Below are 24802 nucleotides of genomic sequence, written 5' to 3'. Positions count from 1 at the left end.
TCTGGCATTTGAACATTATGTACAATTATCTTCTCTAATTGTCATATTTGCGTAGCCTAGTAATATCTATGTGGTATTTTATTGATGTAAATATGGGAGTTAGAGTTAAACATTTTCCGCTGCATTACCTACATAAAATGGCTTATTTAAAAAATCTTCAATTACCCTTATTTAATTATCGTTTTATCGTTTGTATAATCATAATACATGGTCGTACAACGTTATAAATATTCATATGTTGACATATATCTTTCTGATATTCGTTTATAATAATTTATGATAAATAAATTATTAATTATTAATTATCGTCGAACATTGAGCTAATATAAGATAAAAAATTGTGAAACATAGTCATATATAATTAAATTAATTTCAAAGTAAAATGTCGATATAAAACGCGTCCAAGTTTTATTACTCCTCGTGCAACGATAGATTCACTGTTAGGCACTGCAATGACGTCGTCATGAAAATTTGTTGTCTTTTTTTTCAATCATGGATAATACGGAAATAGTGCTTCATTTGCTTTTTTCGAAAACTCAACGCGTCTGATACTTCGAGATCTGAACAATTCTAATTGCTCATTTTTCGTGGATTCCAAATGGGTTGCGGTTTGCAATTCTCGATTGAAGCCGAGAATTCTCATGGGCACTCTGTAATTGAACAGCAAAAAAAGAAGTGGAGAATATACGAAAATTAAATTATCATACCTGATTGCGTTCAGCACAGTAGGAGTAGGAGTGATGGTGCGTTTAGCACCATTGAACCGTCGGCGAATAGCGACTAGTCGACTTCGTCTGATCCAAGCACGTTCGATGAAGAATAATATCGAGGCAGACATGGCGCCAATGACGAGAATGCAAAATGCTCCGTAGACGTCGCTCAAACGAGCTTTTTTATACTTTAACACGCTCATGCAGTTCAGCAGGCGTGGCTTTATATTTTCGGTCAGCTTGTTAAGCATACCGTGTTGCCACATTCGCAGAATCCTGGTGAAGATACAACAAAATTATCCTATGAAATTGTAACAAGCTAAGCAGCGAGACACACGCAACTTATATTAGAGGAACTCATTGGGGAAAGTAACATAATTCAAGATCATTTTTTAGCGTTGAAATCGCTCTGATTTTTATCATTTTACAAAGTGCTGATCACCTACAAATAATTCGATCAATATCATCGGATATGCGAGTGTGATGTACACGCGCATAACACACGGCAATGCTGAAATCAATTCAAAGACAAACACATTTTGTCGTGGTTTTCTGAAATATCATAAAAAGCGACAGATGCTGACGTTTAAATGAAATAAAACGCGAATTTTCCAGAGGCAAAAATATTTTTAAAAACATATTGAGATTGTCATTCTGCTGAAAATGTTGACCCTTGTGAAAATCTCTAGCAGCGTTTAAAAGCACCGCTGTATTTTCAAATCTGTGCGAGGATTGAAATTTCGAGCAGAAAATAGTCTAAACTATAATGTCCGTGATACATATTTCGATCTGTAAAGCTTCTCCGCTGTTTAACGAAAAAAAACACAAAATAATTATATTGTCTTTCATTGATTTTAGCAGCGCCGTGGGAGAAAGAAGGGCGTCTTATTATAATTATGGTACTTTCTTCATGGTAGTTGTGCATATACCCGTAATTAATCATTTTTTTGTAAGGGCTATTCAGTGGAATAGGCAGCGCAAGTGCTCCCCTTGTGGTGTCCGTCTGTAGTTCCTCTATTTTGCAACGTTCGAATCTCAGCGCGTTGTGAAACAGTCGCTTGGCTATCGTTTCGCTGATGAAGAAAGCGTATCTACCGTTCAATGTGCGTTCCAGACCCTCCTTCTCGGGGACTCTCGTCTGATCGCTTTCCAACGCTTTCATGTAAAAATTGCGCAAATCGTCTTTGGCCTGCGAATCAAACGAATAAATCGATTGGCGAAACATCCAGCGACGCGAGACTTGAAAGGACTTTGAGAGTATGTGGCAGCTAACGCCAGTAATGTAAAGGTCGTCGTTTTTACTGCAGCCAAGCGTGTAGCCGTAATCGAAGAAATCCGTGACGTTCTTAATAGTATTGGACTTGACCGAAAGTATCGAGGTGATGAAGCCGGAGTAGGAGTTGTAAATGATCAGGGAGAAGAACAAACTGCACAATAGCACGGCCTTGCCAGCTCGGGTTTTCGGCGTCCACGGAGAGCCTGCAAAGCACACGTATGCATATACAATGGTTTTTCTCGTGGCACACGTGCATTGTATCAGGCCTTTCATTGCCTTGAGTGCACATAATACTGAAACACCAAAGTGCCGCTTCCCCAAGTCCAAAGTGTTCCTCGTCTTCGTTCCAGTGGATGTAGAGTGTTACGTAATTAATGACTTCCATAACACCTACAACCAATACGAGCGTCACTATCACGCAAGCTAATAGTTTCGGACTGAACGGTCGTAAGAATATATTGTTTGATATTTCGGGCGGTTTGAAGTAGATGCTCCTGCTGATGACATAAAGTGCACATAAAGCACTGCTCATTTTCGCACATTTGACACGTGGCGAGTTCATACTCACTAGAAGCGCACCATCGGGTAAGTGAAGTCAATCATTTTATCGGCTTCGAAGTACACGTCGAAATATGCAGCTCCCAAATCAATATCTCCGCTGGTAATGCCGTGTGACAAGTCGTTTGTCTCCTTGCCCACTTGAGTCGTGTCACTGAATGGGTAGTACGTTATATTCGAGCTGAAATTTTTTCAAGTATTGCACTATTATATGCGGAATATACATTATTTTTTCAACATTTCTTTTTTATCAAACTTTATTTATTCTCTTTCGATTTGTCAAAGCTCCTAAAAAATATTTTGCGCATAAAATTATACTTTTCAAAGTAAAAGCAGAATTATTCACACGTTCAACTCAGGTAATAAAAAATTTCGGATTTTCAACGTTTATGATAATCATATATTAAACCTCACCCAATATTTTTTAATAGTTCTAATATCATACTTTTTTTTGCACAGAATAACTCATTTAGGAGAAAGAAAGGAATGAATTACGTGACGTTGAGGCAAATTTCGAAAAGCTTTATCAGCTCGATGAGGGTCGTATGCTCGCTGGGTTCGCTAACATTCACGTCATCTTCTCCGTAAGACTTGCTGCTATTTTGCAGTCCGAAGTTCATTGTGTGCTTTCTGTTCTCGTGAAAAGGAAAAAGCGCTGAAAAAATCTGAGGCGATAATCGATCAATGCACACGGTGTCGTCGAGCGCACAAACCTCAGATCGGTTCTTTGCTTAGGCTGACTGTGGTCTTTCGTGAAGTTTCGACTAGGACTCCAAGTATTCCAGTTCTCCGACTCAAGGGTTGCATTGTTGTCGATGCGGATTTTGTAAACGGTCACCGTGTAGAAGACCATCAGGGTGCGCGTTGGGTCCAGTGTGTCCTGCACGAATATTGATTCCGGTGGCGCGACGCTTTGACTACGTTTCAAGCGCGCGTAATCGTATCTGTGCCCGTAATTTCGTAAATTCAGGCAAGTGCTGCAAATTCAAGGATATGTCGAGTTTTACGAGCCCGTCGTATTATTCGCGAGCCCATTTCTTGGCAGGTGTCGTATCGTGATATTTGAGTGAAATAAATGCCACATCACGCATAATTCGATCGCAATCGCGTCACAATTCAAGATACCTTCTCCCACCTTAACGTGGCGTTTCATTTTAACGGTTGCCTACTGCGGCCGTGGAAGCACAACAGTTGAGTTGGGCTCGCTCGTCGCCGTTGCCATAGGCGGCGAGTAAGCGTTGTTTACAGTCGATCGATAATGATGCAGTGATACGTCAAACAGTTCGGACGTATGGACACTACTGTGTGTTTCTCCATTTGAACGACGTCGGGACACAAAGAACAATGATCGAGATTGACGAAATGAAGGACTCGATCAGCAACGATTGCATATCGAAAGCGATCAACAATGCGAAATTGAAGACGGAACGGCAACTAGTCGAGGCAGTGAGGAATTTGCGAGCAGCTTCTTACGACGACGGCCCGGGCGAGTCTGCCAATTCTCAAGTTGAAAGTAACGAGCAGCTTCCGCGTACCGACGATGCGGAAAATCTTGTCGAAGAAGTGCCGTCGAGTGAGAGTGTTGTACTACCGGTGACGAAAACGGAGGTTATCAAGAGTCTCGAGGAGGAAGGGATTGTCAAATATGAAAGAGATGGCGACATTGAAAAACTATTCGACGAGGAGAAAAGTGCACAGTTTGAAAAGTTCATTATCGAATTGAGTGGGCTTGACGCTTCACAGAGCCACAGTGACGTCCAAGAAACCAAAACTGAGAGGAAAGTAATCATGGGAAAGAAGTACGAATTCAATCCGAAGAAACACGGGACGCGGTAACCAAGTCAATCATTTGCGTTCGTACGACTGCACATTTGCTTCTTTCTAAAATTTTCATTCTCCGTTACTTTCAGAATGACAGAAGTTTTGATAAAAAAGCACTGCCGAGATAATCATTTGTATGAAACGCCGTGTCTTAATAGCGTTTTGTATCTACATTACAAAGGTGAGCCGTTCGTGCGATGCTTTTGAAATTGTACATTTCATTAATGACATCGCTCACAACTAATGAGCAACTTTCGCAACATCGATCAAATAAATTTGCCTACATTTGTAGGCTTTTCTTTTATTGAAAATTTGGAAAATTATACCGGCTTGAAGTGTCTTTGGTTAGAGAACAATGGAATTCTAGAAATCGCAAATTTGGACAACCAGGTGGAATTAAAGTGTTTATTCCTACACCACAATCTGATTAAGAAAATCGAGAACCTGGAATGTTTACAAAAATTAGATAGTCTGAACTTGTCGCACAATATGATTAGCAAAATAGAAAATCTTGGTAAGTACCTAATGAAGTCTGTCGAACGTTTAACAACCTATCGACATGCATATGTATATACATATTTTTTTCTTTTACCTACAGATTCTCTCGCGGTACTAAACACCTTGAATATATCTCACAATCTCTTAGAAACAGCAGAGGATTTAGAGCACATACGTTTGCTCGACAACTTATCCATTTTGGACTTGTCTCACAACAAAATTGACACGCTCGATATAATCGACGTAAGTGGCTGAATTCCCGAAACGGGACGGCAAAAGGTGTAATTCTAACGAATCAGATTTTAGGCGACATGAAGTCATTGAGAGTTCTGACGCTAACTGGCAATCCAGTATTAAAGTCCGTCAAATATTATCGCAAGTGCTTGATTCTCAAATGCAAAGGTCTGCAGCACTTGGACGAGAGACCGGTGTTTCCGCGAGATCGCGCCTGCGCCGAAGCCTGGTAATGCTAATTATTTTATTTCTACAATCGATTATTTGCCATTAACTCGAATGTGATAATCAGGCAACGCGGCGGTCCCGATGAAGAAGAAGCAGAAAGGCTACGATGGATACAGGCCGAGCAGAAGAAAATTAACGACAGCGTTTTGGGTATGCTTTCCTCTGAATTTACTCATTCGCCAATGCTCATTGCTCGAATCGACGCTTTTCAGCCTTGATTAATCGAAGAAAGGAGCGTTTAGCTTGCAATCCAACTGAGACTAACGGAATCGATAATAAAAGCAAGGAGGGCAGTGATGCAGACTCGGCAAGTGTTGCGTTCTCGGAAATGTCAAGCGAGGAGAACGAAGACGACGGGGCGACTGTGTGCGAACAGATGGATAACGTGAGCGTCGACGAAAATTACGAACAATCTGACACTGATAGTCTCAGCGTCAACGGTGAAAATGTAATAAAACCGAGAATCATATCGTCACGATGACTAACACTCGTAGCGACTATTTTTTGTTTTCAGGTCAGTCGCACGATCGTCAATGCCAAAGGTGCCACGGATTATGAAAATGAACTCTACGCTATCGAAAAAACAAGTGTCGATGAGAATTGCGGCAGTGGACGAGAAAACAGTGTAGTCGTTCAAGTCGAGCAAATTCTTGAGAATGCCACGACCGTAAATTTCATTGACGAGAACAATTGACTGCGCAAGCAAATAAAAGAGTTAGCTAATTAACGCACAAGTGGTCATTGCAGATCCAAATAAAAAATGATCATCCCAGCGAAAACCATATTTCTGAAGAATGCGAGCCCAATGAGGTTGTAGAAAACAACGCCGAGTATGAAGATCACGACGAAAGTGATAGCGATGCAGTACGAATGGATTTCGTGTCAAGTATTTTGCATGTTTTCGATTTTTAAAGTAATGCCCAGTTTTTCCTGGTATTTTCAGGCAAACGATGATGATGATAATAATACGACGGAAAATTGTGGAAATAAACAAAATGAAGAAAAACTCAAGACTGCCAATGATAGTACAGAGTTGTGCGTCCTATGTTAAACCTGTATAAATATTAATATAAATTCAATATTAATGTATTAGAAAGTTTAATTTTCAACTAGTCTGCCACTCTTGAGTGATTTGAAAGTAATGCTTTTGCCTCGTTAATAAATCTGTAGTTGACGTGACAAATTGAAAAATGAAAATTGACCTGTTCAAAAATTGATGAAAAACAGCAAGTACCGCGTCGGCGGTTAGAAAAGACATGGCGATAGAGACATCGCTGTCGACGCCAATCGGCCAATCTCTGACTGCGTCGAAAATCTGACTGCTGTTCCATTTGGTGCTGAGCAGTAGCCAAGAGGCGTAGTCGCCGAAAATCGTCGAGCGGAGATTTTTATCGCCGATCATCTTCTGTAAGCGTTTCGACGGAAACGGTCAGCTACTAGTATTTGCCTGCAGGCCGCCGACTACTCACGTTGACTTTGCGCAATATGTTATTGGGAAAGTTGAGATCAATGTCGTCCAGAAGGAGGATCACGCCAACTCGATGCGCGTCAGCGCGCAGAATTCCAGGGAGATCCGTTTTGTCGGTCAACGACTTGATGCCCACCAAGATGTCTCTGCGTGAAAAGCACTCGAGCAGAGGCTTGGAATACGGACGAGTGCAATCTGCAACTCGTCATTCGGCAAGCGTTTACCGGCGCAGAGGTACGTTTGATGAATAATAATACCATTGCTGTCGATGCAGTCGAAGATAACGACTTGCTTCCAGTTCTGTTCCACGGCGAAGTCGATGATCATTTGCAAAGTCAGTACCGTCGGGGGCATGGACGAGCTGCCGAATCCGCTCGAGCGCGCCTCAATCGCAAACGACAGTATCACAAAGATGGACACGCCGCCGAGCGACATTATCGCTTTGATTCCGCGGACTCTTCGTCTTCTCGCCAAAGTACACTGCGTTACGCTTGTAGGTAGACTGTCTACCGCGCTCCGCGCCTGACCCACTTGCGTCAATATTGAAAGGTGGAGAGGTTTGTGCGCAGGGATTGCACTTCACCACTGAATTATTGAACTAAGAACGAGTATGAGTTTCGTGTGGCGAAGAAAAGTGCTCGGTAACCTTGCCTGGCATACTTACTCGCCTCGTTCAGCGCTATTACCTATTCGTAATGCAATTTCTCAACTTTAGGCTTTTACTGCTTGACAACTGGTCATGTGTTTACAAAAGTAAAGTTCAATTCACGAGTGACATTCAGAGGTGCCCGTGCGATTCATTCGGGAACGCACGTTACTTTCTAGAACAGCGCCTAAACGTTGTACTACCTGCTTATTTTCAGCGCAAACATTGTCGACTATACACTGGCTGCATTATATATAACAATATAAGCTGACAATTTTTTATATACATATTTGTTCTTTCACTTATTTCAGTCGAATCAATCAACTAATTACTCGGGCTCTCAATATCAAACTCGAATCCCAGCAATCAACTAAACAAAACGGGACGAAAAGAGGAATAAACGAAATCCTTAGCAATGCCTTTGTTCTTTGAATCTTCAATGCGCAATAATACGTTTCAAGTACCTTCTACAAAAGTTTATTCGAACGACAAAACTATAGATCCCCTTATAACTTACATCTAATTTAGGCGGTGTTTTTTCAAGTTGCTTAGTCCGGATAGACGTTCATCAGGCGTTTGGGCAAGAACCACGTGACATTTGCTACGCTGAAGCTCGTTTGGTATTTCGCGCTTACTACATAAATAACATACAAATGATTTCTTATCCAACGTAGTCTGCCGTTCGTAGTATGACTCTCCAGTCAACACTTGAAATGCTTTACCGATAGTCTTTTACGAAAGATCAAAAAAATAATCAAGATATCGGATAAAGTAAACATTTTTAGCACAGTTATAAACAGAAAGTTCGGTCAGAGCAGCGTAGAGCAGCATCATTATTTACCGAAGATACCTTCCTTTGCTTTTTGCATGGACTGGCGAAAACATACGCTCGAGCTTCCACTTTACTTTCACGAATATACTTCTGTCACGAGTACAATCTCAACGCATTTATGTACAATGCATCAAATGTACAATTTTTTGAGGATTCTTCGTTCATTGTTGTTGCAGGTGTTTGAGAAGCTCTGCAACAGCTGCTTCGCGTAGTGTCTTCGTTGTTCGTTGTTTTTTAATCCCAACACGCTTCGACCCTTCGATGCACGGCGCCTGCTTGCTTTCCATCTCAATGGGTTCGCGTAAATATCTTGCCCAGGTCGAGTCGCAAAAGTAGCCCGCCGTAGTTCGCGTGCTTCTTTATTTGCACCGACGGTGCGCGCTGTGCTGTGTTCTGTGTGGCTTGTGCGAAGCAGGAATGCTTGCGCTTCCGACTGAAGCACATGTCTGCAGGAAAGGTGCGGCAATTTCTCTTCGATATATCGGCTAATTATCAGAGGGCTCGCGAGCACTCTGCTGATGTTCGAGTAAATAAGAAAAGAAAAGGACCTTCCAAGGTCCGCGCGCGTCTCGCAGCATTTCGACAATTGCACTTGCAATCGATCCAAATACATTTCCCAACGACCATTTCCAATGGTACAGTGCCTCCCAATGATTGGGATGGATCCCAATAAAGCGGTGCATATATCCACTGTAAACCCAATGCGCACGCGAAATCGATGAGCAACCGTAAAAGATAATCGAACCGCATCGCACGTGCAGAAACGAATAATAATCCAGAGCAGCGGGCAAAAAAGGAGGCAAAAGTGCCTTCAAAACGAGAAAAAGAATGTAAAAGCAGCGTCGTACAAGCGGAATTACGAAGCGAACTCGCCGGCAACAACGAAAAGAGGAGGAACAGCAGCTCTCGAAAAATAAATCAGGCATGAAAGGCCGAGAAGAGGTACGGCGCGACCACGTGACCGGCAGGTGGGCAGCATCTTTCTCTTTCCTTTATGCGCACCTGCCATCCAGAAAGGGGAGAGAGAGAGAGAGAGAGAGAGAGAGAGAGAGAGAGAGAGAGAGAGAGAGAGAGAGAACGCTCGCCGAAATCTCGACGTGCTCTCGCTCTCTATCTCGGCTTGTAATGCTGCGCATACGCCGTTATTAAAAATGCATTTTTCCATTTTGTTCCTCTTTCTCTGCGATTCCATTAAAGTGCGCGCGATCATTATTATCTGTCGCTCGCCGGAGATTGAAGCATGATAAACGGATTCGTCAGGAAAATGTTGATCCGACCGAAAGTTAAACGACGTGAAAATACAGGTACGAACGAGCAAATCAAACTACACGGCAGCTCATGAATAATCAATCGAACCTGTATACCACTTTGGCATTTATAGTCGATAACCGAGTCTAGTCGATAATGGCTTTCAACGATAAATTAATGATCAAAGATGAGCAAGAAAAATGCGACTCAGTAACCATTTGACAGCTGCGCTCAAATCCTGCCGACAGCACGGCGCCCAGTCTCTTGTTTCGCGAATCGATTGACTTCTAAACTGTCACATTTAGGCTGCGCATAACCATAAGCGTCCAGTATTGGAAAGATCGCCGGGCAGTCTGGCAAACAGGGAAATCATGGTGCAACACGCGAGACGAGAAGCAGCGGTCCACATCTCCGCGAGTCACCGGCGAGGATAAGTCACGTGATACCAATCTGTTTTCCATCGCGTCTCGCGCAGACGCGACGTGGCGTCCTTGAGAGGGAGCGGGCCCTAACGAGTCTCCGACTGACCCCCGGCGAGTGCTCCGCGAGCGGCGCATCTGCAAGATAAAAAGCATACGAGCGCGTGCCATCTGCCGACTTTCGGGTCTCCGGTTTCTTCTTTCTCTCCTTTCTCCTCCGGGCAGCGGTATCGACTGGCCGCCACGTCGGGCTTTATGTTGCTTTTAACGACGTGCTGATTTTTCAGGATTTCGCGAAGCATAGTCATTTTTTTTCTTCGCTGGCTTGTGTCCGTGAGGATTATTAGGCTTTTGAGCCGACTTACGATTGACGGGCTCGTACGTGTCCTTCCAACAATTCGTTCGTTCGGTCGAAGTCCACTGGAATATTTTTTAGTTGTTGCGTTGATCTACGGGCTTATGGCTTATGCGCATTTCCATGTTCAACCACAATCAATTTCAACTGATCAAGGTACTTTTAGCTCGGATAATAAAGGAAATGCTTTTTCAGCGTACATACTTCGTCGTTTAAATCAGATCACGCAAACATTCGACTCTGAAAAATACCCGAGAAATGAAGGAAAATTTGTAACGTACACCGAATAATTATTATTAAAGCTTCTCGAATGTGCAGCACATTAGAGGACGCACAAAACGATCAAATTACTAATCGCGTATAATCGTGTATAACATCGAGGCATAACCGGCAATCATTCAATTTCGAATAATTTTTCATTATGTCAGTTTCATACGTGTCTTCCTCGTGATCTCGCACTCTTTGCATCTCGCTTTTTCGTTGCGCATTTATAATCGCGCCGCGTCGCTCGCTCGTAAAAAGTAGGATGCGTAAATATTGAGCGCGTATTCGACAGCTGCGAGCGACGAAAAAACAAAGAAACTAGACGAGAAGTCCCGAGCCGAAGGTATTGAGTTTCTTTGTCGTCTAGGCAGGTGTGCGCGTGCGGATACGTGTATCTTTCGACGAGAGTGTCGCCTCGCGAGAAAGTGAGAGAGAGAGAGAGAGAGAGAGAGAGCGGGAGGGAAAGAGCGGCCCGTAATTATCAGCTGTCAGACGCACCGCGCCACCGATTCGCTCTTGCAGTCCTGCAAAAAAGCGCAGCTGCTGCTCCGATTAAATCACCGCGCACGGTTGTTCCGAGTCGTGTACCGCTCGACGATTTTAATTGCTTATTTCGCTCGCCCGACCCTCGCGCCGCGTTTCTTACGTTTCGCCGTGGGCGCGGATTTTTCGATGCACCCGCATTTCGCGCGCGAAGAAGCTGCAGCGGGATTTTGCGGGAAGATAAAGCGACGGGGAGCGCGGATATATCGATAATATAAAATTCTCGATGGCGTGCAATCTTCCGCCATGTGAAAAAAGAAATCGCTCAAGTTCGGATCGAAGTTCGATAATTACAACGCCCGTGGATATGGTTTACGAATAAAATCCTACATTTTTTTTCTTTTGTGTTATATTCACTGATGGAAAAAAATACTGGTTATTTTCATCGACTATATCGTTAACGAGAATAAAAAGCTCCCTGAACTTTTCCATCAAAACAATAGCTTCATCGAGCTTCGAAAGGAGAACGTCGAGAAATATCTCGTTATAGCCCTATCGGCCATACCCTTGACGCCAGCACATCGTTCGTTCTCGTCATATGGCCATTTCTGCAGCTTTTTGCACTCCAACTCTCTTTCTGGCCGTCTCAGCTCGCTACGCTACGCGGCACAAGTACCTGCACATACACATACGCGCGCGCGCGAGCGCCCGTGTCGAGCACTCGTCTCAGCTGCGGATTCGTTCCGGCAGCGTTCAAAGTTGAAATTCGAGCTGCGCCAGTGGCATTCCGCGCGGGGCGCCTCCATATTTTCGCTGCCGGCTCGTGCACGGCCCCTCGATATACGACATTGTCCATATCGCAAGTCGCTCGCGTTGCCTCAGCGCGAAAAACGCTTTGCGCGCGACAGTGCCGAGTCTCCGGCTGAAACGTCGGCCGTAACAACGCAGGCCACCGTTGTGCGCGTTAATTGCGGCTTTGTTCGACCGCGCGCACTCCAAGTTTTTCGTGCGTCGTTCGACGACGCTCGATTACGCTCGACTGTTGGGGGACGCAGCGCTCAATTGATTTTTATGCGACGATTGAGCGCGTAAACGAGCCGTTTTCTCATTAAAAACAAAACAAAAGGAAACAAAGTCTTTCGTGCTGCTCTCGACGCCACTCGAGGCGTTTTCTACGGGTTTAGAGCCCGGAAAACAGCTTGTTCACATTTTTTTTTATTCCTCTTCATCACAGGTATATTTCAACTCTGGATGGATACTCGAGTTATCTGTTTCTTGAATTTGCACAGTAGTTGTTCGAGCACCCAATTACTTCAACAGCCACCTGTGAAAGACGAACGTTTTATGCGCAGGATCGCGGGTATAGATCTCGTTTTTCTCGAAAGAAGCATTCAACGAGGCAGCGCTTGTGCGACAAACGAAAGTAATTTAAGCAAGTGATGTGTTTGAATGTCATGAAAATGGAAAAACAAAGATGACGAGTAATTAGCATGTAAACGAGCGTAAGGGGACGCAAATGAAACAAAACGGTCTTCCTGTTTGTAAAAATTTTATTTTTATCAAAGTCAATCTATAGCTGCTATTGTCGTGAAAAAAATATAATTTATTTGATTCAACTGCTGGCACAAGTTGTGCACAAAATTGTAAAAAATGTCCGTTCAACTGACAGCTGCACTCGAGGAATGTCGTTCTTGGGCGTAGAAAGGCAACTTTTGCAATGATTTTATCGCTTCTACTGCTGCCTGCAAAGGAAATTTAGAAGAAAAAAAGCTGTAATCAGTCGAGGGCACAAAGGTAAGAAAGTAAGAAAGTTTGGCATTGAAAAAAAGAGACTGACGTCATGAACCGACTTATCGGCATCGCCAGTCAACCCTTCCAGCAATTCTCTCAGCGACCTGCCCCAAATTTGTTGCAAAGTTTTGCTACAGTTGAGCGCCAACTGCAAGAGCAAAGTGCAACTACGCGATCGTACAATACTCTGTTGGTGCGTCATGAAGTCCGCGAACAACGCGATTGTCGCATCTGTCGGCTTGTTTTTAAAGACAATATCCTCCGCTGCGTCAACGAATCCAGATTTGGAGCGTAAAATCTGATTGAGTATAGCGATGAGGCTGGCGACGATTTTCGATTTCCGCTTGTCCAGGCCTAAAATATACTGGAATAGCAGTGTCCCATCGGGCACGAGATAAAGCGCGTCGTAAAATTGCTCGAGAAATTCGTGTTTCAAGTGCACGAGTCTACTCAGCAGTGTCATCGCGCGCTCCAGTGCCTGCGGAACAGTCGAATGCACTCGTCAGGGATTGTGAACCTCGCCGTGCATCGCGTCATTCTCGTCGACGTACCTGCAATTCATCAGCCAGCAGCGCGCTATGGGACTTCCAATTGCCCTCGCTGTCCCTGATAAGCAGCTTGGCCGCGTAAACAAGATTCGGCACGACCTTGGCGTCCAAGTAAACCCTCTGAATCTTCTCGAGTTTGTCGCTCTGCAACGACTTGACGGCGTATGGCAGCGACAGCAGGCAAGCGACGAAGTCGACGACTCGACAGTTTGCCGCCGGATTTTTGAGCGGGCCGACGAACACGGACACGCAATTATCTTGTAGCAGAGAGTCCACCTCGCCGACCATCACTTCTTCCATGGATTGTTGCAGAAATACCAGCCACTCTTCGTTTTCGATCGGCTGCTCGTTGTCCGTCGGCGACCAGTCGGCAAGCCGCCCTCCGCCCTCGCATGGCTTCTTCTCAGATTCGAGGCCAGCGCTGTCTTTTCTCCGAGGCTGATCTGTGGCCTTTGGCGCAGTTGCCGACGTTGCATTTCTCGACGAATTGCCAGTCGCCGCATCCTGAACAAGACCAATCTTTCGTTAAGAGATGACGAGGTCGAAAGCAGCTACTTACCTGCGCCACATCCTCAGCCTCTTCGACGCCGACCGCGCAATCTCTCTTGGCAGTGTCGTTGTGAGCGACCGCTGCCGCGGCAGCTTCCTCCTCGGCGATCGGGCAGTCGACGCGACAAGTGGCGAAATCCGCGGCGACCATGTCACTTCTCAGCGAAGCTCTCAGGCTCAAATTGTTCAGCAGCACGTCGACGCTCGCGCTTCCCGACTCCGACTCGGTCGTGTGACCGCTTCGACGCATCATCTGACTCTGAAGCTTTTTGATTTGGCGTTCCAAGATCTTTCTGTAAGCGAGGCGCGATGGTCAAAGCTTTGCCACGAAAACGACCAATCCGTACTAACTTGGAGGTGTAGGTGAAGCGGGACGCGAGGCTTTGAAGTTGCTGCTGCTTGGCCCGTGCCTGGCTCGCCGAAAGTGGCGAAGTGAGCGCACGAGGAATGTTCTCCTCGTCGACCATCAGAAGGCGATCCTTGACGAACGGATGAACTTTCAGCTCGGGCCAAGCGAGTCGTTTCGTGGGGTCTTTCTGTAGCAAACCCTGCGAAAACAGCGAAACGACTTTTCATTGGAAAGTCGTGATTCCTCATTGCCGGTACTTACTTGAAGGAAGCTACGACAGTTGTCGGATATGTGCTCCGGCCATTTGATGTCCGCCTGACGAACCATGCTGACCAAATATCGCATCGAGGTCGTTTGAAACGGCGGCACTCCGCTCACCAATTCATAGACTATACAGCCGAGTGACCTGCCGAGAAAGACAAACGTTTCAGATCTTTTACGCGCTGAACGAATCGATCCGAAAGGAGAAGCTTACCATAGATCAACTTTGTGATCGTAAGGCAACTCGTCGATGAGTTCTGGCGCCATGTACAAGGGAGTTCCCTTGACGGACCTTAGCACGTGTATTTCTTGGCTCATGAGCCTGGCGAAGCCAAAGTCGCAGAGCTTGGCGACACCGCTCGTGTCCACCAGCACGTTCTGCGGCTTCAAGTCTCTGTGCAAGATGCGCCGCGTGTGAAGATAATGCAGCGCGGACACCAAGTCGCAAGCTATCACTTGCGAGCGCTCTTCGGACAAACGGCCGGCTTTGACCACGATGTCGTACAGCTCCTTCTCCACGTACTCGGTTATCACGATGAACTGGGAGAGCAGAGACATTGAACGTCAATTTTTTCCTGCGATTTATCGCTTTTTTTCGTTGCTTCGCACGATGTATCGTGCGATCGGATAAACGACTTATACGTCAAAACAGCTAGTCCGAAAAAGACCTGCTGCTGGCGAATTTCAAAGACTCGAGAACAATTCACAAAAAGTACTATCTTTCGTAAACATATCAGTAAAAGGGATTGTAACGAAACCTCTAAGACAATAATCTCATGGAGGCAGTAATCTGATCACAGGTACGCCACCGTTCAATGCGATTACTAACCTTGGAATCCGTCTCGAAAGAATCGAACATTCGAATAATGTTAGGATGGTTGAGCTCCTTCTGCACCTCGCATTCGCGTCGCAGGCTCACCAACTCTTTGTCCGTTCGTCCTTTCTACGGTGAGAAAGAATAGAAAGCGATTGAAATCACATTCCCGAAACAAGTGATTCTTGCTTCTTTCCACAAATTGGTATTCAATCGTTATTCTCAACTATTTATTTTTTTGTCATTGAAAGATGCTTTTTTTTTTAGTTTCTACTGCGTGTGATCCACACGTCATAATGGTTTTTTATGTAAAAAGCGACGGACGATTCATTGCCGCGAAAACCGCTCTCTGTAACACGTATCATTCAACAGAATTGTTTGTAATTTTAGAATAAGCAAATAGTGTATTGCGCTTATTTGAAAACAAGTTAGCTCCCGACCACTGATTCGGAAAGTAGCAGCGCTCGATGCAGAGCCAAGAAAAGGCACAGCGCAAGTTTGCTCACCTTGCGCGTAACTTTGAACGCAACGATAGCGTTATCGCCGCGTCTCCTGGCCTTGAATACTTGTCCAAAGGAGCCTTCGCCGACTTGCTTCAGCATCTCGTAGTTCTCCATTTCCGGTGCGCAAAATGGAGCCGCTTCGGTTCTACACTGAGCATAACGCTACGCACTTTCGCCTCTCCTTCTTGCCCTCTCTCTTTTTCTCTTTCGAGACGTCTTCCCCACTCTCGGGTCTTACACCGGCCTTCGTCCCATTGGCAGCTATTATAGTGGCTGGCGCTTTCGAGTTTGCCTGAGAGAAAGAGAGAGTGAATCGTCCCAAGAGGTTCACGTTTGGCTTATTCATTGCGCTGATTTGACAAAGCCATCGTTAATAATAATAACTAACGAATCAGTCATTGTCTCGCGAGGATTTCATTATTATTTAAAACAATTCGCAACGCACGAGAACAATAATACAGTCAACGTTATCTTATAAATTATTCATAGATTGTATTCCTTAGTTGAATTTCTTTCGATTACAACGCTATCGTTTTCATTCGCCACGCAGCAGTATAGAAATAAAGTTGCCTTTTCTTTTCAAAAATCCGGACTATAGTAATTGAATCGAAATGACAGTAATCGGAATTCTGTGGATGATAAAGCTATCTCGCGCATTTTCCCATAAGTGTGGAAGTAAAATCGGCAGAATCTCATCAGAAGTGTTGCACGTCAGGTAAAGTCGCTTTAAAAAAACGCGTATTTCGCTGCAACAATAATGTAGCATACGAAAGGATTAAAGTAGCTGACAGAGCTGAAATGCATTATTAATTTCATTCTATCGCGAGGAGTATTAAATTTACGAGAAAATTGTAACGTGAGAAGGAAGCCTCAAGTTGAAACAACTTTTAACTTATTTCAACGCGTCAATATAACAAGCCTAATCGAAACAGCGATAAGCCATAAAATAACTCATTACCGTGCAAAATTGCGCTTTTAAAATCCCATCGCTCAAAGGGGCGAAGCCATTAAAGAAGTTATATTTCACCTCGCGTACTGTGGATCGTTTTGAACGTCGCACGACGACGAAAGAGAGAGACAGAAACAGAGAGAGAGAGAGAGAGCGCAAAAAATAAAGCGAAGTAGCATGGAGAAAAGAAGGATTGGGGAGCTGCCGCCTCGACGGAATTTACAACGTCGCCACTGCCTCGCCTATGCGTTCTTTCCACCCTCCTCGGCCGACAGAGAAAATTCGGAATTAGAATCGATACGCGTTATAATGGTATGGGGATTCCGTATTGTGGCCGTAAGGAATCTTCAATCGGATTCGACAGCTTTACGCCAGGTGCTTGCTTACAAATTTTTACAATGCTTGGAGATTTCGAAATTTTGTGCATACCGTTCTATTTTCGCAATTCTTCAATATTTTCAAGCTTTGCTTATGCGACTGTCTATTGAACCATTAAGACTTTATGCAATAAAGGGACATTTAGCGATGGGGGCTTAATTACTCTTAAATAAATCAACAACTTCTTATTCCATCCAACGTTTCGCTGAATATATTGTCATCCTCTTCAGAGAATAAAAATCACATGTCATTTGAACCTATCAGTGAAAAAACCATATTGTAAAATGTGTTCAACATTACAATAAAATTTGTACAATATATTCAGCAAAATGTTGGATGGAATAAAAAGTTGTTGATTTATTTGAAGGTAGACTAAATTTCCCTTTATTGCATAAACATGATGAAAGGTAGTAAAGATAACAATGTTATTGTAACTTTGTTTCAAACGTTTCCACGGACTGAGTAGTCCTTCACAATGAATCGATTTCTATTTAAATATAGAACTTGAAAGATAATTCTTTTTTAGCGCGCGGTTTTCGGAATTATATTTAGAAAAGCATGATTAAAAATACGATAATCTTAATGGCAGGAAATCTAAAATAAAACTATGTTGTTTCTGTATTCTTTTGCAACGGAACATCTCTCTATTTTTTTGTGACCAGAAATAGATGTTCTAAAAAGTATGTTGTCGACACACATCTGTTCGTAACAATTTTCATATTCCTCTGGCGAAAAAAAATAAAAGCTACATTAAGTAACTCGTCACGGAAACACTATTTAATCACAGGTTCATCGTGGAAAAGCAATCTGCATTATCGAATCACACCGCAAGCCGCGTGATCGGCAGCAATTATTTAAACAAACAGCGAGAAACAGCAGGAGCGACAGTATTGCATAGACCGGCGAATATGTGTGTAAAGCGCGTCGCGCGAGAAAGCAAAAGAGTGGGAATCAGCGCGTGCGCGAGCCCCCGAAAAAGCGGCAGGCGGTAGTCGCCGCGGCGCAGTCGGCAAAGCCAGCGCTCTACTCCCTCTGCTCTTCAGAGTGAACGCGGAAGCCGCGTTGAGCGCTTATTCCGCGTGTGACGCAGAGAGTACGCAGTGGTAAATACCTGTCGTACAGTGCTGTGGTTTAGTGTATGCGAGTGCTCGTCACGTGTGGAAAGAGCAAGAGAGAGAGAGAGAGAGAATACATAGTCCTCTTTTATTGAAAGATCGATCGAGCTTCTCTCTCTATCTCTCGAGTATATAGTATAGAGGTCAGGGAATCGTCGACCTCGCAATTATCTTGTGCTTTTGCAATGCGTGTTATTAACAGTGAATAACCGAAGACGACGCTAAACAGAAACAGGCGGGTTGGCTTACCGTGTTGCTGATCTCTGCGCCTCGCTGGATTGTTTTGGGGTAAGCTCAAGTGTGAGATACTATATGCGTGGACGATCCCATGCGCTTGAAAAAAGACTCCTTGCATTCTACTTATTCACCGTGTTTTTTGTCCGCCGAGTGTCTTTTGATCGAGATCAAGTCGAGATGAGGGTGGGGTATAAACTTACTCACAAGGAGAAACACGGTGGTGATAAATTTTAGGTGACACCACCCGCGGCAGCAAACACTTGAGAGTCTTGAGCGTTTCCCGATAATGCGATATAGAGTTTAAGCGTGTACGAGACTATTACGCTGCCTGCACACGTGTGCGCCATGACTTTTTTTCACCTACATCAAAGTAGAGATTAAACATGCACATGCTAGTTTCAGAAGAGAAAGGTGCTGGCGTGCCTGTGCGTTCTTAGTAATTCGTGCTGATGTTTGGCTAGGCATATTATTGTTTACAAGGCTATAACCTGTGTTCTAATGAACTTTTAGATGTAAAAAACGCGTAAAAAGGTTTAGTATAATACGACGAGTCCAGCAGCTTTCTTTTTCATATGTGCATAAACGTTCATCAAAAGAAGATAAATTAAACAGCAAAGCTTGTTTTTAAGAAATTCAATCGTGTAAAGGTCTATAACCTTTTTTCCGCATTGGTTTCGCATACTGGCTATGTAGCAAACGACTCGTCTTGAAATGAATGCGTTGCTTTTGTGAAATTGAAAAAACTGACATTGATAAGAAGCCAAAATATGAAGTATAAAGCATGCTATTATGCCGCATTAATTCATTACTCATTGATTTCCTCTCAATGTTTACATTATTTCCACTCAATTTACGTGATTTCATTTTCGATTGCAATGTTTATTCAAGTGCGTGTGTTTGTATGAAAAAGCGCCGGGCAAAAAGCTGTTAACTTCAATGTGGGAGCTTAAAAGTTGCGAACGCGCACGTTTTATTTTATTTTTTTCAGGGCGTGCAATTCGCTTCGCACGTATATAGCCTTTAATATGTTTTTCGGGGCACTGCAGTATATTTCGCGCGAGTCGTATTTATCTTTTTACGCAATGGCTGATTATGACTGTTGGTGCCGTTATTGCGTTTTGACAAATGTGCATTTCATAATAGAATGAAAAAAGGTGAACGCTCAAATTGTCGTTGGACGCTGGCACATCCTACTCGTTGTATATTCGGAAACGAGAAGCATCGAAAAACCATCCATCCAGCCAGCGCTTCGAAAAAAAGAGCCTGGCAATTCATCATAGTCTCGCGGGCAAGGGTAATTAAGATCGATCGCCGAGATTGGCCGTTAGAAGAAAAAAAAAAACGAGGTGGGTGGCCGAGCGAGTGACGAGAAAGCCGTGCACTGGTGTAATGCGAGCAGCTGACTGATTGTTTCTTTAGTCGCAAGCGGTCGAAAAGTCGCGCCATTGATAGACGTTCGAAGAACTTGGACGGACGTGGCGCGTTATCGACGCGTGGGAAAAGCCAAGGAAAGGCGACGCGTACCGCTTTGGTGCGCGCCAGCTGCGGCGTCGCGCTCTCGCGGAAATGTCTGTGCGAGAGCGAGCTGTTCGGAGATGCGCGAGAGATAAGGAGCGACGCGACGCGCTGGCGTGTTTTGAGAGGAGTTTCGAACGCCTGCGCCTCCCGGTCTGATGGGTTTTTGACGGCAACTTTGATATCAGCGCGGTGCCTCAACGACACTGCGTTTGTTGTTTCGCGCGAACGGTTCTTCTCGTGTCGCTGCCTCCGGCGAGAGACGGCGAAGCTCGCTCCGGAGAAACGCACTTTACACATTACAAACCAATCATCCCGTCGATGTATGAGTAATCAACGCTCGGTCATTCGCAGCCGCTTGCCGTGAGCTAATCCTCCACGGTAAATTCAGCCAGCTACACTCTCGGCGCCTATAATCGGCTTTCCATAGCTCACGTTATTTGCAACTGATTGTCGACGTGGCCGGGCAAATGCGAAGGTTCCGCGTGTCATGGAAACACTTTCTATCTGGGCATTAGCCGAGAAGGTCCGTATCGTACGAAAGCCCATTCGTATGCGTCAATTGTACTGATTAATGGAAGTGTACAGGAAGAGTGGCTTCTGCTGGATCGACGCTCCCAGTCGAAACGTCCACGGATAGCATTTGCCAGAGGTATACGAGCAAGTCAGCCCGTGAAAATGTTTTTGGCGTCTCGCGCGGGTCCATTGATCCGTATTGCCATTGTGGCGCTCACGTCTCCGCCGTCGATCATATCTTAGCGTTTCTCTTTTCCTATACGTGGGAGCAGACACGCTGCTGTTCGGAATAAATATTTATGCGATTTATCTCGCTCTTTCGGCTTTTGTGCCGTCGCGTACGAGGACAAAAAAAAAATGTTTTTTTTCAATGGCTTGTTGGGGCTGACAGCGGATTACGAAACGGAAGCGGCTTTGCGAGATCTCTTGTTGTGACGGACTACGAGTGCACTGATTTACGTAAATTACGCGCCGGGCTTTGACGAGCATACGCTTGACTCATGCGTTGCACGAGGCAAGGCTAGCTCGAATGATGTATCGTGAAAGTTTATCGATCCATCTGGCTTTCGTCAAACTAAAAATAAAAGAGCTGACGGCCTCGTCCGGCGACAGAAGCAGAGATTTCCGACGGGAAGGGCCTTTCTTCGAAGCTACGTACGTTCGTCAGGCAACGATCCTTTATGCCTGTGCCTTGCCCCCGAACGCTAGTGATCGCGGCCGCGCGCGTCCTTTGTCTCGCCGGTGGGGAACACCAAGCGTTAATCAATTGCCATCTTCCACCCGCGCATTCGTTTCCGTCGCGCGCGAAAAACTGCTTTCGCCGCGATAAATTTATCCCGCTTTGCGTAGTAGCGGCGTCATCTAAAAATAGGCGCGCCCCCCCGCGCGCGCGCGCGCGCGCTAGTTTAATTCAACTAACGAGATTGAAGTTCAGTGACCAGTCGGCGATGCATCGATGGCATCGTCTTTCTCCGCGAGATTAATCGACCGCGGCCTTGCGGCTCGAACGTTTCAGGCGCGCGCCAAGTCGAGTTATCGATCCGCTCGCGCCCCGCCGCCTCGTAAAAACGCACGAGAGCGACTTGCGCAAGCCTTCTAATTTTCTTTGGGCGAGCGCTGGAACGTGGCGCTTGATGGACGTGGAAACGCGGGGAAGCGCGAAGCCCGCGATGGGCCTCCCGCTCTCGTCCACTTTCACGGCAGTCCGACTGCCGTTATCGTTCTTTCGTCTTCTCTTTTTTTGGAATTGCGCAATTTCTAGCTATCGCGCGCGATCGTCTATCGCCGACGTTGTACAAAGGAGCTATGCCACTTTATAAACGGATTTTAATAGAGCCCAGCGAGTGGAAGTAATTGCTTTATTTTCCAATTAATTTTAATGAAGGTATACGTAGCCGGCACAATGTACCCGCGCACAATGGACTATCACAGCGAGCTGCATCGAGCGAGCTAACGTCTCGAGCGCAGCGAAATCGTCCAAACCGATGGCGCGCCCGAGAATTTCCTTTGTCGCGAGGCGAGAGCAATTTTTTTTCGCCATCACGGATCGGCTGATCGCGGCGGAACTTCAAAGTTTTTCTCATCGGGGATTTCTAAAAAAAGAAGCGCACGCGCGCGGAGAGAGCTAACCAGTCGAGGGATGATAACGAGGTTAGGTGTTGGCGTCGAGCGCGTCGCAGTCATTGCACTTTGCATCTGTTGTTTGGCCGCGCGCGTGATTTAATTAAGAGTTGCGTCGGAGAGGCGGGCAGAGCAAAAAAACAGCCCAGCCATTTCAAAGAGAGGGAAAGCCGATTGAGCGCGCGGATTTGTTTTCGCTCGCGGCCGAACGTTGGAAATGCGTTTGCTCGGCGTGCTAATCGACGATATGATTACCCAGCTCTGAAAGTTAACGCATCAGTGGCGTGGGCTCCGTCGTATTTTTCTCGCGCGAAAGGAGCGTGCACAAAGGGGTCGCTGCGTTGCTGCAGCAGTGGCAGAGCGGCGAGTACAAATCACGCGAGAATTTTTCCCGAAAAGCCTTTGCGAGAGGCCCGAAATTGGCTTCCTCGAAGCGCCGTCCTCCTGCGCGAGAGGCATCGACGGATCGCGCGCTCGCCTACGAAACAGAAAACAAACCCGGCCCACGTTCGGAAGTAATAACTGGAGTGGAAAGCTTGCCAACCGCGCGGGCCGCTCGATATTTTTTATTTCAAAGCCGAACTTACGCGTTGCCGTATAGTTCCGCGCCCCACGCACTCGGCGTCGTAAAGTCACTCGCGCTCTGTGCTTTTCTTGGTATGCAGTTAATTGCCTTTCGCGAGAGCAGGGGGAGGGAGCGCAAGGTCGGGCGGCTTTCTGGAAATGAAATTCTATTTGTATATTTGAAGCCGAGTGCGTGCTAACTTTCCGTCTTTGGGGCTTGGCCTTTTCATTCGTATTTAGTTTTGCTTCGTTCGATGGGGGACAATTCGAGCTTTTTACAGAGACGACGCGGCGATCGTTCATGATGCCGAAGACAGTTCCTGCGGGTCAGTTTTTGTTAATCACACATCCGTGAGTATGCGGCAAGCGAAAAATTGGAGTTTCCTTCAGGCGATAATGGTTGTCTAAGAAAAGAGGACAAAAAAAAAATATGCGGCTTAACCCACATGCGTTGTTTTTCAAGTCTCCTTTGTTGCTGCGAGTGACGTGTACTTGGAAGCGACGACTCGCCTAGGAAATTGAACCCCGCCACGGTTCGGAGGAATAACGTGCAGAAATTACTCGCTGTAAATATCACGCTACGCGATATTACCGAGCAATTTCAGTAATGATCCTAAATCTCGTTCGTGCGATTGAGTTGCACTAAGCTAACGGCGCGTAGTGGGTCAAGGCGCGCGTAATTTTTTTAAAACTCGCTCGCGCATTGTCTCTTGGCAAACAAAAGCCAATTTTGCAAAAAAAAAACTCGTTTTTCTCTCTTCGTTTCCTCTCCGTCTTATTGTTGTCGTATGGAAACCCGGCAGAGCTTGAAAAAAAAAAAAAAAAATGATCGCGGCGTCACCGTCTAATTTTTCACTCGGCAACCTAAACCCTAGGCACGAAGCGGCTCGAATTTCAAGAAGAAAAAAGCAAAGATGGAAGGATATCTAATTACCGAACCCACTTGCTCTCCTCGGTACGCGCGGGAATCGAAGAAAGCGTCGTTGTCGTACGTACAAATCGAATGTTTTGTAGCGAGCGAGTGCAGAGGAAGTGGACGGATGGAGCTTCCGGCGCAGCTGCTGCTGCCGCAGCCTAATCGGATAGCCGTGCGTACACGCATTCGCGATCGCGGCCGCGCGCGAGAGAGGGGCTCTCGGCAGCGTCTCTCTCGCCCGCGCGGGACAGAAGACCGCGGCGCCGCCTTGGCCGCAGTGCACCAGTTGCACTTGTTCTTGCTCCCCGAACCCGCATCGCATATCACGCGCGCGGCGCGCGCGCGGCTCTTGACTGCATTGATTTCGCCGCCACGCCCCACGCATCCGCCTTCCTTTCCTAGCGCGTCTATACACGGATTGCCCTCGTCTCGGCCCTTTCGTTCGAGGCTCGTCGCGGCGCGGGCAACAGCCTCGACGTACAATTTTCGATATCTGCCGTCTTTCCAAAAGCACCCGTGCATTTTCGGAGCGTAGAACATGCCGTGCCCGGGGAAAGGGAGAGGGGGAGAAACGACACGCCTGATGGAGGGCAGTAGGGCCGAACGCGCGCAGATTAATCGAGCCTGGCGCTTGTGCACGCGCGCAATCGTCGGGCGCCGCTCTCGTCTTGCTGGACGCGCTTGGATGAGTGTTCGGCCGCGCGCGGCGAAAATCTAAATAACCCGTGATGCTCGCGGCGCGATAGCGAAACTTTCTCCGTGCGTCGCCGAGTACAATTTGGCGAGCTTTCGGCAAGCTCGGGGCAAGAGTTCCAAAGCTTACTGCTCTTCGCTGGCTGAGATGAGAGTACAAACAAACGAGGAATTTCCGCGGGCGACACAATTCGGAGCGAGCAATGAATCGAACTCGCTGTCCGCAACTGGGAATCGCCGCTGCGTTCGTTTTATCTCTTGCGTTCGAGGCTTGAGCTTTTTACGAACTTGTTCTCTTGCATGTTCCGGTAGACCGGCCCCGATAATTTTTTTTACTTTAAGTAGGTATCTATCTAAGAAACGGTGACCTGATTTAGGTTTGATTGACTAACAAAATTTTATGCCCAGTTTAGTTTGAAAAGTTGTGTTTTATAAAATAATAAT

At 45.8% G+C, this 24802-nt stretch overlaps 2 protein-coding genes and 1 pseudogene across 9 annotated transcripts in view; 1 reads left to right on the top strand and 2 right to left on the bottom strand.

Annotated features, from left to right (window-relative positions):
* Window positions 1–463: 463 nt before the first annotated feature.
* On the bottom strand, window positions 464–7569 carry LOC131666382 (uncharacterized; annotated as a pseudogene).
* A 5090-nt stretch (window positions 7570–12659) lies between these two features.
* Window positions 12660–15983, bottom strand: LOC131666405 (serine/threonine-protein kinase fused). The gene is made up of 9 exons (XM_058939053.1): window positions 15859–15983; window positions 15368–15481; window positions 14753–15078; window positions 14539–14683; window positions 14280–14476; window positions 13939–14221; window positions 13383–13883; window positions 12878–13309; window positions 12660–12782 (listed from the first exon to the last, which is right to left on the bottom strand). Exons 1-9 carry the CDS (start codon window positions 15967–15969, stop codon window positions 12699–12701), a joined length of 2193 nt encoding a protein of 730 aa, XP_058795036.1. The 5' UTR covers window positions 15970–15983; the 3' UTR covers window positions 12660–12698.
* A 2213-nt stretch (window positions 15984–18196) lies between these two features.
* The window catches only part of LOC131666324 (protein tincar), a 31555-nt gene continuing 24949 nt past the window's right edge, over window positions 18197–24802 (top strand). For 6 of the 8 annotated variants that reach the window (XM_058938904.1, XM_058938901.1, XM_058938903.1 and 3 more), the window contains exon 1: window positions 18205–18585. The gene's annotated coding sequence lies outside the window, so the exon portion shown is untranslated. Of the gene's footprint in view, window positions 18586–24802 lie in introns of all 8 variants that reach the window. The other 2 variants (XM_058938898.1, XM_058938899.1) reach the window with 2 other exon arrangements.

This window comes from Phymastichus coffea, unplaced genomic scaffold (assembly GCF_024137745.1).
Source record: "Phymastichus coffea isolate CEN01 unplaced genomic scaffold, Cenicafe_Pcof_1.1 PCOF00058, whole genome shotgun sequence".
NCBI lineage: Eukaryota > Metazoa > Arthropoda > Insecta > Hymenoptera > Eulophidae > Phymastichus > Phymastichus coffea.
Note: the sequence above shows the minus strand (reverse complement) of the source record. Positions and strands in the feature narration are given on the sequence as shown.

Excerpts from the sequence above, each read along its gene's own strand:
- LOC131666405 (XM_058939053.1), bottom strand. The coding sequence starts at position 15,969 with ATGGAGAACTACGAGATGCTGAAGCAAGTCGGCGAAGGCTCCTTTGGA. Across the intron at positions 15,079-15,367 it reads CTTTCGAGACGGATTCCAAG|TTCATCGTGATAACCGAGTA; the intron begins GTTAGTAATCGC and ends CTGCTCTCCCAG. Across the intron at positions 14,477-14,538 it reads ACTGTCGTAGCTTCCTTCAA|GGTTTGCTACAGAAAGACCC; the intron begins GTAAGTACCGGC and ends CTGTTTTCGCAG.